General features: G+C 42.6%; 1 protein-coding gene across 1 annotated transcript in view; it reads left to right on the top strand.

Annotated features, from left to right (window-relative positions):
• Positions 1-14,286, top strand: part of FLT1 (fms related receptor tyrosine kinase 1) — a 202,649-nt gene that overhangs the window by 133,253 nt on the left and 55,110 nt on the right. Inside the window, exon 16 of the mRNA XM_084842930.1 lies at positions 10,607-10,713. Coding sequence (XP_084699056.1) covers positions 10,607-10,713 — 107 coding nt within the window. The remainder of the gene's footprint in view (positions 1-10,606; positions 10,714-14,286) is intronic.

The following is a 14,286-nucleotide window of genomic DNA, read 5'->3' as shown; positions in this document are numbered from 1 at the left end:
CTGAGATGACATTTGAAGAGAGTGTCAGAGTAAGAGGCATGGAAGGGGTCTTTACAGAAGTCACATGTATAGTTGGGACCCAGTCACAGAAACTGAAAATGTATTTTGCTTTGGAGGTATTTTATGAGTGTCACAGGAGTTGCACTGGGGGGATATTTTGGTGCTGGTATTTTGATGCAGAGTGTTCAATGGTACCTAATATCTTCCAGATTTAGAATTTTTCTGTTGTTTCTGCTGCTCCCTTTCCCACCTTGTATTTCATAGAATCTATAGTTGGAAGAAACCTTGGAGATAATTTAGAACAACCCCTTGCTCTGTGCAGGCTCTGCAGTGCAAGGAGAGAAACTGTAGATTAGCGATAGAGCACCTGCTTTGCATGCTGAAGGTTCCAGGTTCAGTCCCTGACATCTCCAGGTAGGGCTAGAAAAACTCTTACCTGAAATCCCTGAGAGCCATTGGAGGGGCACAGGTTCTCCACTCCTGCCCTATAAACTAATAAGGTTAATGGCTAGACACATCAGGATGATCAAGATTGGTTACTCACGGAAGTTTGCAGGTCCTTTACATGACAGCATCAGCTTTCAGGGCCTTTCCCAACTTTTCTGACTTTTATCCCACCCCCTTTTTTTTTAAGAACAGGGATAATGAACTATCTAAGTTGAATGTCTCTGTGAAAAGAGGATGTTGCACTTTAACAGAAGCTATACCACAGTGACTGTGGCTCAGATCATGAGCTTCTTGTTGCAAAATTTCAGCTTAAATTGAAGAATGTAGGGAAAACCACTAAACCGTTCAGGTATGACCTAAATCATATCCCTTATGAATATACAGTGGAGGTGAGGAATAGATTTAAGGGATTAGACCTGATAGACAGAGTGCCTGAGGAACTATGGACGGAGGTCCGTAACATTGTTCAGGAGGCAGCAACTCAATCCATCCCAAAGAAAATGAAATGCAAGAAAGCCAAGTGGCTGTCTGATGAGGCTTTACAAGTAGCTGAGGAAAGAAGGGAAGCAAAAAGCAAGGGAGAAAGGGGAAGATATATCCAACGGAATGCAGATTTCCAGAGAATAGCAAGGAGAGACAAGAAGGCCTTCTTAAATGAACAATGCAAAGAAATCGAAGAAAACAACAGAATGGGAAAGACTAGAGATCTCTTCAAGAAAATCGGGGATCTCAAGGGAACGTTTTGTGCAAAGACGGGCATGATAAAGGACAAAGAAGGCAGGGACCTAACAGAAGCAGATGAGATTAAGAAGAGGTGGAAAGAATACACAGAAAAACTATACAGGAAAGATCTTAATGTCCCTGATGGCCATGATAGTGCGGTCACTGAACTTGAGCCGGACATCCTAGAGAGTGAAGTCAAGTGGGCGTTAGGAAGCATTACTAATAACAAAGCTAGCGGAGATGACAGTATTCCAGCTGAGCTATTTAAAATCCTAAAAGATGATGCTCTTAAAGTGCTGCACTCAGTATGCCAACAAATTTGGAACACTCAACAGTGGCCACAAAACTGGAAAAGGTCAGTTTACATTCCAATTCCAAAGAAGGGCAATGCCAAAGTGTGTTCAAACTACCGTACAATTGCGCTCATTTCACATGCCAGCAAGGTGATGCTCAAAATCCTACAAGCTAGGCTTCAACAGTATGTGAACCGAGAACTACCGGAAGTACAAGCTGGGTTTCAAAGAGGCAGAGGAACTAGAGATCAAATTGCCAACTTTCGCTGGATCATGGAGAAAGCAAGAGAATTCCAGAAAAACGTCTATTTCTGCTTCATTGACTACGCTAAAGCCTTTGATTGTGTGGATCACAACAAACTGTGGCAAATTCTGAAAGAGATGGGGGTACCAGACCACCTTACCTGTCTCCTGAGAAACCTGTACGAGGGTCAAGAAGCAACAGTAAGAACCAGACATGGAACAACCGACTGGTTCCAAATTGGGAAAGGAGTACGACAAGGCTGCATATTGTTGCCCAGCTTATTTAACTTATATGCAGAGTACATCATGAGAAACACCAGGTTGGATGAATCACAGGTCGGAATTAAGATTGCCGGGAGAATTATCAACAACCTCAGATACGCAGATGATACCACCCTAATGGCGGAAAGCGAAGAGGATCTCAAGAGCCTCTTGTTGAGGGTGAAAGAGGAGAGTGCAAAAGCTGGTTTGAAACTCAACATTAACAAAACGAAGATCATGGCATCTGGCCCCATCACTTCCTGGCATATGGAAGGGGAGGAAATGGAAGCAGTGACAGATTTTATTTTCTTGGGCTCCAAGATCACCGCAGACAGTGACTGTAGCCATGAAATTAAAAGACGCTTGCTCCTTGGGAGGAAAGCTATGGCAAACCTAGACAGCATAGTAAGAAGCAGAGACATCACCTTGCCGACAAAGGTCCATCTAATCAAAGCTATGGTTCCCAGTAGTAACGTATGGCTGTGAGAGCTGGACTATAAGGAAGGCTGAGCTCCAAAGAATTGATGCTTTCGAACTGTGGTGCTGGAGAAGACTCTTACAAGTCCCCTGGACTGCAAGGAGGTCAAATCAGTCCATCCTAAAGGAAATCAACCATGACTGCTCATTGGAAGGACAGATACTGAAGGTGAAGCTCAAATATTTTGGCCACCTAATGCAAAGAGAAAACTCTCTGGAAAAGACCCTGATGCTGGGAAAGACTGAAGGCAAAAGGAGAAGGGGATGGCAGAGGATGAGATGGCTAGATAGGATCACTGATGCAATGAATATGGACTTGAGCACGCTCCGGGAGAGAGCGCAGGACAGGAAGGCCTGGCGTGCTATGGTCCATGGGGTCACGAAGAGTCGGACACGACTGAACGACTGAACAACAACAACAACAACATACCACAGTGCCATCTACTGGATGTATAATGAAACATATAGAACTTCTTTGGTCTTATAGGCCCCTTCCAACCCTACAATTCTACTACTCTATGAACTTGCAGGTAAAGAAACTCCTAGTGAAAAAAAAGGGGAAGTGCATGGAAAAGTCTGATCTTTGTCCTGCAAAGAATCCGGAAGCAAAAGCCTCACTAAAGTTGCAGATAAAAAGCCTCTGTGTAGAGAAGCCCACCGTGTCTTAAATGTGAACGCGCGCGCGCACACACACACACACACACACACAGAGTTATACAGAAAGAGGGTCAATGTTTTTTTGGTTTTTTTAAGGGAAAGTATTAAAAGTAAAATTCACAATGTTACAATGAACCAAGCCAAAACTAGGCAGGCCTCATGGGGGTCAATTGGGGCATAGCTCAGCGGTAGAGCCCCCGCTTTGCATGTAGAAGGTCCCAGGTTCAGTCCCTGGCATCTCCAGGTAGGGCTAGAAAAACCCCTACCTGAAACCCTGGAGAGCCATTGGGGGGCCACAGATTCTCCACCCCTGCCCTATAAACTAGTAAGGTTAATGGCTAGACACATGGTGTCTTAAATGTGAACACACAGAGCTATACAGAAAGAGGATCAATGTTTTTTTTAAGGAAAAGTATTAAAAACAAATGTTGCAATGTTGCAATAAACCAAAAGCTAGGCAGGCCGGGGTGGGGAGCATAGCTTAGTAGCAGAACACCTGCTTTGCACACAGAAGGTACCAGGCTCAACCCCTGGCATCTCCAGGGAAAGCTAGAAAAAACTACCTGAAACCCTGGAGAGCCGCAGCCAGTAGTATCAGCAATACCAGGCTAGATGGACCAATCGTCAGACTCAGTATAAGGCAGCTTCCTGTGTTCCCAAGATGCAGCTACAGCATCCCTGACAGATGGCTGTTCAGACTCTGCTTCAATATCTCCAGCGAAGGAGAGCCCACTGCCTCCTGAGGCAGTTTATTCTGCTGCCAAACAGCTCCCGTGGTTAGGAAGTTTCTCCTAGCCCAAATCTCCTTCCCTGCAACTTCCACCAATTGGTTCTAGTCCTGCCCTCTGGAACGACAGAGAACGTGTCTGCTCCATCTTTGGCAAGTCAGCCTTTCAGATATGTGAAGTCCACTATCATGTCTCCCCTTAATCTTCCCTTTTCCAGGCGAAACATGATCACCTCTTTCAACCCTTCCTCATTGGACTTGGTTTCCAGACCACGAACCTGAACATTTCCTGAACATTGTTGTGAACAATGTTGGATGGTTCAGAAATGTAATAAACAAACAAACAAACAAACATGCTTCAGTTTATCAATGTTTTTCTTAAAATATGGGGCAGTATCCTCCATTGCCCATGTGCCTCCACTGGTTATGTTGCGCCCACCCAGCCTAATAGCCTTCAGATGTTTTGGACTACAACCCTAATCATCCCTGACCACTGGCCATGTTTGGGGCTGATAGAAGTTGTAGTCCAAAACATTTGGAGGGCACCAGGTTGAGGAAGGTTGCACCTATTGGGTGGGTGCCATGGAATCATGGGGTCAGCAGAAGTTTTTCTCAACCTCCTCACCTTACACCCTGCAAATTTCCTCAAATAATTAAAAAAAAACACCCCTCACCAAACTGCAGCACTCTTTTGCTTATTACCACCCTGACTGTTCCCAAGCCAACAGTCAGCGATGCGTCAATTCTCTTATAGAAGCCCCCAAATTATTTGCGTGTCAGTCATGTAAGCACAGCAAAGTGGTATCATATCCAGGCTTCAAAGCTAAAAGGCATTTGCACTATAGGTTGAAAGGGAAGTGAATATATGTGAAAGGAAACCAGAGATCACATGTTATATGCAAGAAAAGAAAACGGTCTAAGATCTATCTAAACAGCACAAAAATGAAAAGTACAAGATTGCTTACACAAATGCACTGTCTGGTGGGAAGAGTGGGATACCATGTAGGGTCCCTAAAACTTATGTTGTTCCAAGTCCTTTCCTCCGCACCCCCCGCCAAGCCATTTCAAGGGGTTTAAATGGTTGTGGGGAGGGGGCAGATGGCTGACATCCATTGGGTTGTATCCAATGGTGTCCTTCAGCCAGCAGAATGCGTATCAATGGCGGATGGATATCATTTCCTTCCCCGCTGCAGCTCCCCCCCCATGCACATCCCAAATCTGCTTCAGGGATTTGGGGTTCCTCCAGAGCAAATGGAGGGAGCATGTGGGGGCTGCAGGGATGTTAGATTTAGCCCCATTGTTCCCAAGCATGTTAGGACCAGAACAAAGAAGCCGGGAGAAATCAGGAAACACGGATGGCCGGTTCCATCTGGAAAAAGCTCCCATGGATTTCCTAGGTCCCATCTTTAATACAGAAAAGTGGTCTGAGAGGGCAAAGGGGTGGCTGAACACACTGGGGGATGGGACCAACCCCATATGTGACACCCCAGGCAACGTCAGGCTTGTAACAGCCAGTCAGAAAAATGGAAATGTCTGCATCTCAAGCAAAGGAAGGGAAATTTGAACTAAGCGCTCTCAAGTGTTGAGCGATTAAGTAGAATGAGGAAAGATATAGCGATGCCTCACACCCTATGGGGCAGGCTGACAGGAATTAGGAAATTCCTTCAGAGCATTTGCAGGCTACTCAGGCTGTCAGGCAACAACATCTGGGCAGGAAACGGGAGGGAAGAAAGGCTTCTGTTGTCTAACGACAGTTAATGAATCCATGTTGGATGTCTGCTCTGTAGGTTTTGCAGCAAAAAAAAAAAGGAAAGTTTTGCTGTTTTGAAAGTGGAAACCGGTACAGTCAAATTGTCCCAGTCTTAGAAATCTGGCCGATACAGACCACTTGGATCACAAGAAGTAAAGTGATATGGTCTTGTGAATGGGCCAGGAGTGATGTTAAGAGGTAATGAATTGCTGACTGGATGCCTACCTGAACAGGTGATAGGCATATTCTGTAGTGAGATTAAATCTGTTTAATCTGTAGTGAGATTAAACAACAACAACAACTTGATCCTAAATCAAGCCTCTGGAGATAGAATTGAACCTCTTGATGAATTGTTAATTGGCTTTACCTAGTGTCAAGATGTTTGCGTTATCAGCAACAACTGTTTTTGTGAATATGCCACAAATTCTGGATGACACAGCACTGACATTTGAGGAGATAGATGAGGAGCCATATTGTTTTTGCCAGCATACCCAAGTACAATGTCTCTGATAACTGGGTCTTCAAAGATGTACTTAGATTTGTCACTGTGTCTGGCTCATATTAAGTTGTCAAGAGAGTAGTTGCTCATGAGTGCTTGGAAATTTATTTTCACTATGTTGAGTAATTTTGGCTCTCCTGCAGCATTCTTGAAATGGGTTAGAATTTTATATTCAACCTCAGGAACTAGAGTTATACCTAATGGTCTTTTTTTCTACTTTCTTTTCCCTTGGAAGAGGTATGAGACAGAGACGTCCACTTTCTCCTTTGATATGTGATTTATGTTTGGAACCTCTGGTGTCTGCTACTAGGCAGAATGGTAGCGGCTTTGCGCATGATACTTTAGAATTTAATGTTATTTTTTATGCTGATGATCTTTTATTGTTTCTCTCAAAATGCCAGTCATCAGTTCCGACTTTCATGCAGTTAATTAACACTTTTGTTAATTTGTCTGGCTATTCAATGAACTGATCAAAGTTTGAACTGATGCCGATTGATGCTACTATATCTTGTAGTGTATTAACTAATTATCCATTTCGATGGTGCCCAGATGCTATTACTTATTTGGGAGTACTTGTTCTCAGAGACATATCTCAAATGATTAAGCGTAATTGGAATAAATTGATTAATGAGCTCTCATGGGATTTAGATAGATGGGCATCTTTAAAGTTGAGTTTGTGGAATAAGGTAAATGGATTCAAGACGAATATTTTCTTTGGATCGTTTATGTTATATGTGTGATTCCTTTATACCTGGCAAATATTGTCAAAACCTCAGTGCTTTCTTTTGTAATGTTGTGTGGGTTCCTCCCCACTATGAATATCCTTGAAAATATGCAACTTCCAATTAAAGAAAGTGGGTTTGGCTTTCTGAATCTTGCTTTATATCATCAGGTCTACTTGCTGACCTCTTCTAAATTTTGGTCTTTCACACTTAGATCATTTTTTCCACCTTGGTCAGTCTGGATCCTTTCTCTAAATGGATGGCATTAGGTTCTCAGCACATTAAAACGGATAGTATTCGTCCCAGTTACGGCTGTTAGAGACTTCTGGTGTATAATGTCACATCAGTTATATTTTGAACCATTTTCTCACGATAAATTGACCATGTAGGGAAGCCCAGATTTAAAAATTGTTAAGAAAATGTTTTTGTGGTGGGCTTTGGATGGATAAGTTGATTTTTACCTTAGATCAAGTGGTGGGTGTTGGTGATGAGTTTTTGTCATTCTCAGCTTTGCGTGCCAAATACGAATTGCCTGCTGAGGCTGAATGGCAATACTCGCAATTGCAGCATTTGTTAGAATCTAGGTTTGGCCCTGCCACTTTTACAGCTCCAGAATCTCCTTCACATTGGAAACACTTATTGAGCCCAATCAGTTATACCGACCTCACGATCCATGTTTATAAATATTTATTATTTGTGAATAAATTATTGGTGAATTGGATCATTCCATTTTGCCTAATCAATGGATAGCCACTTTAGCATCTGTATGTGAAGCATCTATGGATCTCAGGTTACACTGTATTCAGCAAAAAAAAAAATTGTCTGTGTCTATTGTAGGCCACAACGTCTCTTTAATAAGAGTTTGTCTAAGTCAGCTAATTGTTGGAGGTGTAACACAGCTAATGGTTCTTTTAACCATATGTTTTGGCAAAGTCCAGTAGCTGCCTCTTTTGGGGATGAGGTTATTATATGGATAAACTTCATATTGGAACACTCTTTAATACTTACAGATATACATATCCTTTTAAATTATCTACCTGCTGTCATGTTCCTACCTTGCGATCAACACACTCCAGGAAACAAGGCTTCAGGCTAACTCTACTTTATTAGTTAATGACTAGCTTCTTTACAAATGCAGATTCTAGGAAACTCTCAGACTGCATAGAACCAGCTAATCTACACATCTACGAATATCAATAGAGGAGACGAAGTGGGAGTTAGAGAAGTTGCCAGCAGTCTGGGCATGAACTTCATGGCCAGACTTGCTTTGCCGGGATGCCCCTCCCTTAGGGTGGCTCCCTTCTACATTGGCTTCCACAAGTGGCCTACCTGTCCGAGTGTCTGATCCCTGCCCCTAACTTTTCCCACTTTGATCTTCAATGGACCCTAGCATCCCTCAAGTCACACCCCTCACCCTCCTCCTCCTCCGAAACTTGAATTCTTATGGTGGAGAACTGGGGGAGCCATTCAGGCTGGGCTATCTGTGTGTCAAGGTCCTGGGAAAAAGTCTCACCGTATCTGGGCTCACTAGGGAGGGAGCCTCCCTCTGTTCTTGCTGTTTTCGTTCTAATTCTGAATCTGAGCTGCCAGACATCTCTACACACTCAGATTCATTCCTGACACCTGCTTCCTGGAAGTCAATACATGGTAAGCACAAATGGATTTTCCGCGCCTTTTTTTGACAGCTAAAAAACTGAGATTACATCAGAAGGATAAATGCTCACCTCCTATAATGCAATGGATTGAAGACCTTTTAGTACTTCTTACATTTGAACAGGTGGTATATAGATGCTACCTGCAAATGGATACATTTGAATCTTTAGTCAGCCTTTGTCAAACTTTATGTATAATTCTTAGAAAGCTGTATTTTAATATGTATACATGTGCACACATGCACACAAACTTTATAAGAATGCATTGAAATTTATATATTCAAATGTATGTAGCTACAAAAAAAATCTTTTCTTCTTCTGTTTAGTTTTGTTTTTGTTTTGTTGAAATTTCTCAATAAAAATAATTTTTTAAAAATGTTTGCTTGTTGTTCTATATGCATCCATTGGTGCTCTGAGGACAGTTGCATCCATTTTATAAGAAATAGAAGTTGAGCAGCAGCATAATATAATTCCAGATTTGGCACTACAAGGCCTTTTTTCTGGGGTAAGCTAAGAGTTGCTCACTTCAACCTTGGCTTCTGTCTTCATCCAATAAAATCTGGCAATAACTTGTCCCATTTGGCAAGGGCTGGAGTATGTAGTTTAAGTGGAATATTTTGCAACTAGAAGGCTAGATATGATATTCATCCATACTGTAGCTCAGGGGTGCAGATCTTCAGACCTGGAGGCTAAATCTGGCCCTCTAAAGTTCCCCAGATGGCCCTACCCCCACCCCTTTTGTCCATTGCCTGGCTCCACCCCTTTTCCCACAACCACCAGTTGTTTGGTGGTTTCCTGGTTTTTTTGCAGTGTTTCTCTCCATTCCAAAAGGTTGAAATGCTTCTCCCAAGGCTTAGTTTCTGACAGTAAAAGCTTTAAGCTAAAATATGCTGGTATTTTTGGTATTTTGGCCATGCCCCTTTTGTCTTCAGCCCCACCCACCACTGGAGTGTGGCCCCCAAGAGCTTCTCTGAAACAGAATTCCGGCCCTTTGGCTGAAAGAGGGTCAACACCTCTACTGTAGCTATTCTGGTTAACTATGGTAATCTGGTTAGCTTTACTCCACTTTTGAGTGTCAGAGCAAATTTGCATGTACAAGAGCTGATAGCTGAGTTTATATAGTTCATGTATCAGGGGTGAGATGTGAACCCCCAAATATCACCAAAGTGTAGTAACACAAAGGCAAGGCAAGTGGTTGTGGCATTCACACCTTTTCAATGGAATATGTTTACATTGAATAGTACAATTAAAACCTCTTTGGTGTTCCATATGTGAAGTGGCCCTGAGCAAAACTGATATGCGAATATCCCAGCTGGCTGCTTTCTTTGGTGCCCTTTAAATGTTATTATTGCCATCTGGGAGCCACTTTTATGAAAGCAGCTCCCATACGGATGGGATCATGTTTGAAGGAACAATCTTAAGCATATTTAAACAGGAAAACCTCCTACAACTCCCAGCATTCCCTAGCCAGCATGGCCTGGGTAACATTTAAAGGGCCCCATATTGTTATAACACAGATGGTAATTGTTATTTCATTCATTCATTTCATTTCATTTTTCTATACTGCCTAATAGCTGAAGCTCTCTGAGCTGTCTTGTCCACAACAATTATATGGTGGCATTATATACAAAACACCAGCATATTTTAGCTCAATGCTCTTACTTACCTTAGGAGAGGGATTTCAACCTTTTAGAATGGGGAAAAAACATGCAAAACTGGGAAACCATGCAATGACTGGCAGTCAAGGAAATGGGTTGGGGCCAGGGGAAACTGCTACCAAGAGAGACAAGAGACTCTGCTGAATGAGGTGAGCTTTCATGTGTGGGATCCCAAAAATTTTGGTAGAGGGGCCTTTTGCGAGTGAAGCTTTTTCTCTTGCAGAAGGTCCTTTCGTGTCATAGATGGCAGTTCCTGGATTCCTCCTGATATGTGTTTAAGGATGATGTTACCAAGGCATGGATAACTGTTGCTAGATAACACTTATGTGTACAGGCATATTTTGTACAGTTCTTGCAAGTTCAATTAAAACCGTTTGAGATGAAATGCTATGTACTGTCAACTTCCTTCAATATATGTTAAATGCCAGATTTTTTTACAAAAAAACAACAACCCAAACTTGCTGTTTATAAAAATGCTTGTGACTTGATTTTTCCAGGAGTATCGGAGAGCTCAAACCTGGAGCTAATAACCTTGACCTGCACCTGCGTAGCAGCAACACTCTTCTGGCTTCTATTAACGCTCTTCATACGTAAGCTAAAAAGGGTAAAGACAAATTCTCTTCAGATTTTCTAACTGGCATGTAAACAAGTTTAAATGATCCAGTATAATATATCTTAGCCAGACACGTATAATTCATGAGTGTGCATGAGGTGGTCTACTTCATGCAAGAAGAAGTCTGATCTGCAGGCTGAATTCATAGATGCCACCGTAAAGTGGACTTCAAATACTAGCCTTCTCCTCAAGGTACAAATTGCTAAACAAAACTATTGTCTTCCAGCCATTTAAAAATCTAACACAGCCTTCCCCAACCAGGTGCCCCCCAGGTGTTTTAGACTACAGCTCCGATCATCCCTGACCATTGCTCATGCTGGCTGGGGCAGATGGGAGTTGACATCCATCTGGAGGGCACCAGGTTGGGGAAGGCTGCACTTACATATTCATTGTAGCATGAGCTTTCTGAGGCAAGAACCTGCTTCATCAGGTGCACGATATAGACCAGGGATAGGCAATCTGGTGCCTTCCAGTCCAGATGTTTTCGACTACAACTCCCAGTGAGAGTGAGAGCCAGTGCGGTGTAGTGGTTAGAGTGTTGAACTATGACTTGATCCGGGTTCACGTCTCCACTCATCCAGGAAGTTCATTGGGTGTCTTGGGGCCAGTCACTGATTCTTGGCCTTACCCTCTTCATAGTGTGGTTCTGAGGATAAAATTGAGAGGGGGAGGAGGATCATCTACACCACTTTGGGCTCCTTGGAGGAAAAGCAGAATAGAAATGTGACAAATAAAATAAATAATAATAAATACACTCTCAGAATCCCTGGCCATGCTGACTGGGGCTTTTGGGAGTTGTAGTACAAAACATCCGGAGGGTACTGGGTTGTCAGCCCCTGATGTAGACCAGGTTTCCCCAACCAGGCATCCATCAGATGTTTTGGACTGCAACTCCCATCAGCCCCAGTCAGCATGACCAATGATCAGAAATGCTGGGTGCTCCATTTCATGAAGCTGATGAAGCAGACTCTTGCCTGTGAAAGCTCATTCTGCAATAATTCTATATGCCTTCAAGGTATCATAATACTCTTTGTTGGTTTTGCTGGAACGGACTAACACAGTTGCTTGTCTTTCTCGTGCGAAAAAATTCCTGTCAGTTTTCACCTAAGTGACAACTTAGTGATACCTACTAAGTGATACCTACTGTGATACCTACAGTGACAACTAAGTGACAACTAAGTGATACCTACCACAACATCCAACCCCAGAGCAACCGGCATGGGGCGAAGCACTGGATTGTCACTAAATGGCCACCACAGCAGAGTACTGATCACAGAGGGGCCCGAGGAAAGCCTTACATTGGGCACCCATTCTGGTCTTGCAAATGGCGCCATACATAATCCTATGGACATGACTTGGGTGCAGCTTCCTAGCTGAATTCACACTGAACCACAGGTGGAATCCTGGATCAATTTGGCTTTCCGCTACAAAAAGTCACCTGACAGTGGGGAAAAAATGGTTTCCAAGACTGACTTATGAAAATAAATATTTCACATCTTCCCCCATAATAAATACTATGGGTAGTATCCAACTAGCCCTAATGATGTTGTGCTAGCATAAAACAACAGTTGTGCAATGTAAATAGCACCTGTTAGGGCAATAGCAAAAGGCAGTGATTTGATAGTTCTATTTTGTTGTTGTTCAGTCGTTAAGTTGTGTCCGACTCTTCATGACCCCATGGACCATAGCATGCCAGGCCTTCCTGTCCTCTGCTCTCTCCCGGAGTGTGCTCAAGTGCATATTCATTGCATTGGTGATGCTATCTAGCCATCTCATCCTCTGCCCTCCCCTTCTCCTTTTGCCTTCAATCTTCCCCAGCATCAGGGTCTTTTCCAGGGAGGTTTCTCTTTGCATTAGGTGGCCAAAATATTTGAGCTTCAGCTTCAGTATCTGTCCTTCCAATGAGCAGTCATGGTTGATTTTCTTTAGGATTGACTGATTTGACCTCCTTGCAGTCCAGGGGACTCGTAAGAGTCTTCTCCAGCACCACAGTTCGAAAGAATCAATTCTTTGGCGCTCAGCCTTCCTTATAGTCGAGCTCTCACAGCCATACATTACTACTGGGAAAACCATAGCTTTGATTATGCGGACCTTTGTCGGCAAGATGATGTCTCTGCTTCTTACTATGCTGTCTAGGTTTGCCATAGCTTTCCTCCCAAGGAGCAAGCGTCTTTTAATTTCATGGCTACAGTCACCGTCTGCGGTGATCTTGGAACCCAAGAAAATAAAATCTGTCACTGTTTCCATTTCTTCCCCTTCTATATGCCAGGAAGTGATGGGGTCAGATGCCATGATCTTAGTTTTGTTAATGTTGAGTTTCAAACCAGCTTTTGCAGTCTCCACTTTCACCCTCAACAAGAGGCTCTTTAGATCCTCTTCACTTTCTGCCATTAGGGTGGTATCATCTGCATATTGGAGGTTGTTGATAATTCTCCTGGCAATCTTAATTCTGACCTGTGATTCATCCAACCCGGTGTTTCTCATGATGTACTCTGCATATAAGTTAAATAAGCAGGGCGACAATATGCAGCCTTGTCGTACTCCTTTCCCAATTTGGAACCAATTGGTTGTTCCATATCTGGTTCTTACTGTTGCTTCTTGACCCTCGTACGGGTTTCTCAGGAGACAGGTAAGGTGGTCTGGTACTCTCATCTCTTTCAGAATTTGCCACAGTTTGTTGTGATCCACACAATCAAAGGCTTTAGCGTAGTCAGTGAAGCAGAAATATACGCTTTTCTGGGCAAATGATAACAAAATCGGGCTAGGTAAATGCTTATGACTCATTTTATTTTAATGTCTCCTGAAAAGCTAAGAGTCCCTTTAGTGCAGGATATAATCTGTCAGTTTCTTCTTGAATCAACATTAGGCAGTCTGATCCTGTGCATATTTACTCAGAAGTCAATCTCTCTTAGTTTAATTAGGCTTATTCCCAAGTAAGTATGTGTAGGATTGCAGCCTTAATCGTTCCAACAGCCTAATGATTCTAAATTACTTGTTAGGAATGACTATGGGGAAATAAGATTGCGTAAGCACAAGCCTACAGGGAAATACGAATTCTTGAACATTTGAAAAATGTGTACACAAAATGTTACTGATGAATTCCTTGCAGATTACATCTAAGTCTTACACAACTTTTAAACCACATTTGGCCATTTAAAAAACAAACCAAACATCAGCAGCTGAACTCATCTGTTGCATATGCCAGTATTCTCTTTCGTGTACAGTTGTTGGCCAAATCTATTTTTAGAGGCTGTGGTTAGTCATTTTCTGAAAATACCCTGACTGAAAGTACAGACTCAAATCTCTATCACATGGCTATTATTTAAAAAGGTCCTCATATGGATTCAATTGAAGAAATCAAGCATGCAATATATATGAGGGAAGATGGTGCAAATATAGTTGTAATGAAAGAATACAAGGCAATGTTAAAATGAAGAATCTTTAACAGATTGTAGTCTGGAGCATGAAATGTACACCCATAAGGCAAAAGGTGCAGCAGTCATATCTAATTAACTTACCACCTTCATGACCAAAGGCAGGAAAACTTGCTCAGGATGGCTGTAC

This window comes from Heloderma suspectum, chromosome 3, assembly GCF_057233095.1.
Source record: "Heloderma suspectum isolate Gila_16-S chromosome 3, 16-S_ref, whole genome shotgun sequence".
NCBI lineage: Eukaryota > Metazoa > Chordata > Lepidosauria > Squamata > Helodermatidae > Heloderma > Heloderma suspectum.
This window is presented reverse-complemented; position numbering and strand designations above follow the sequence as displayed.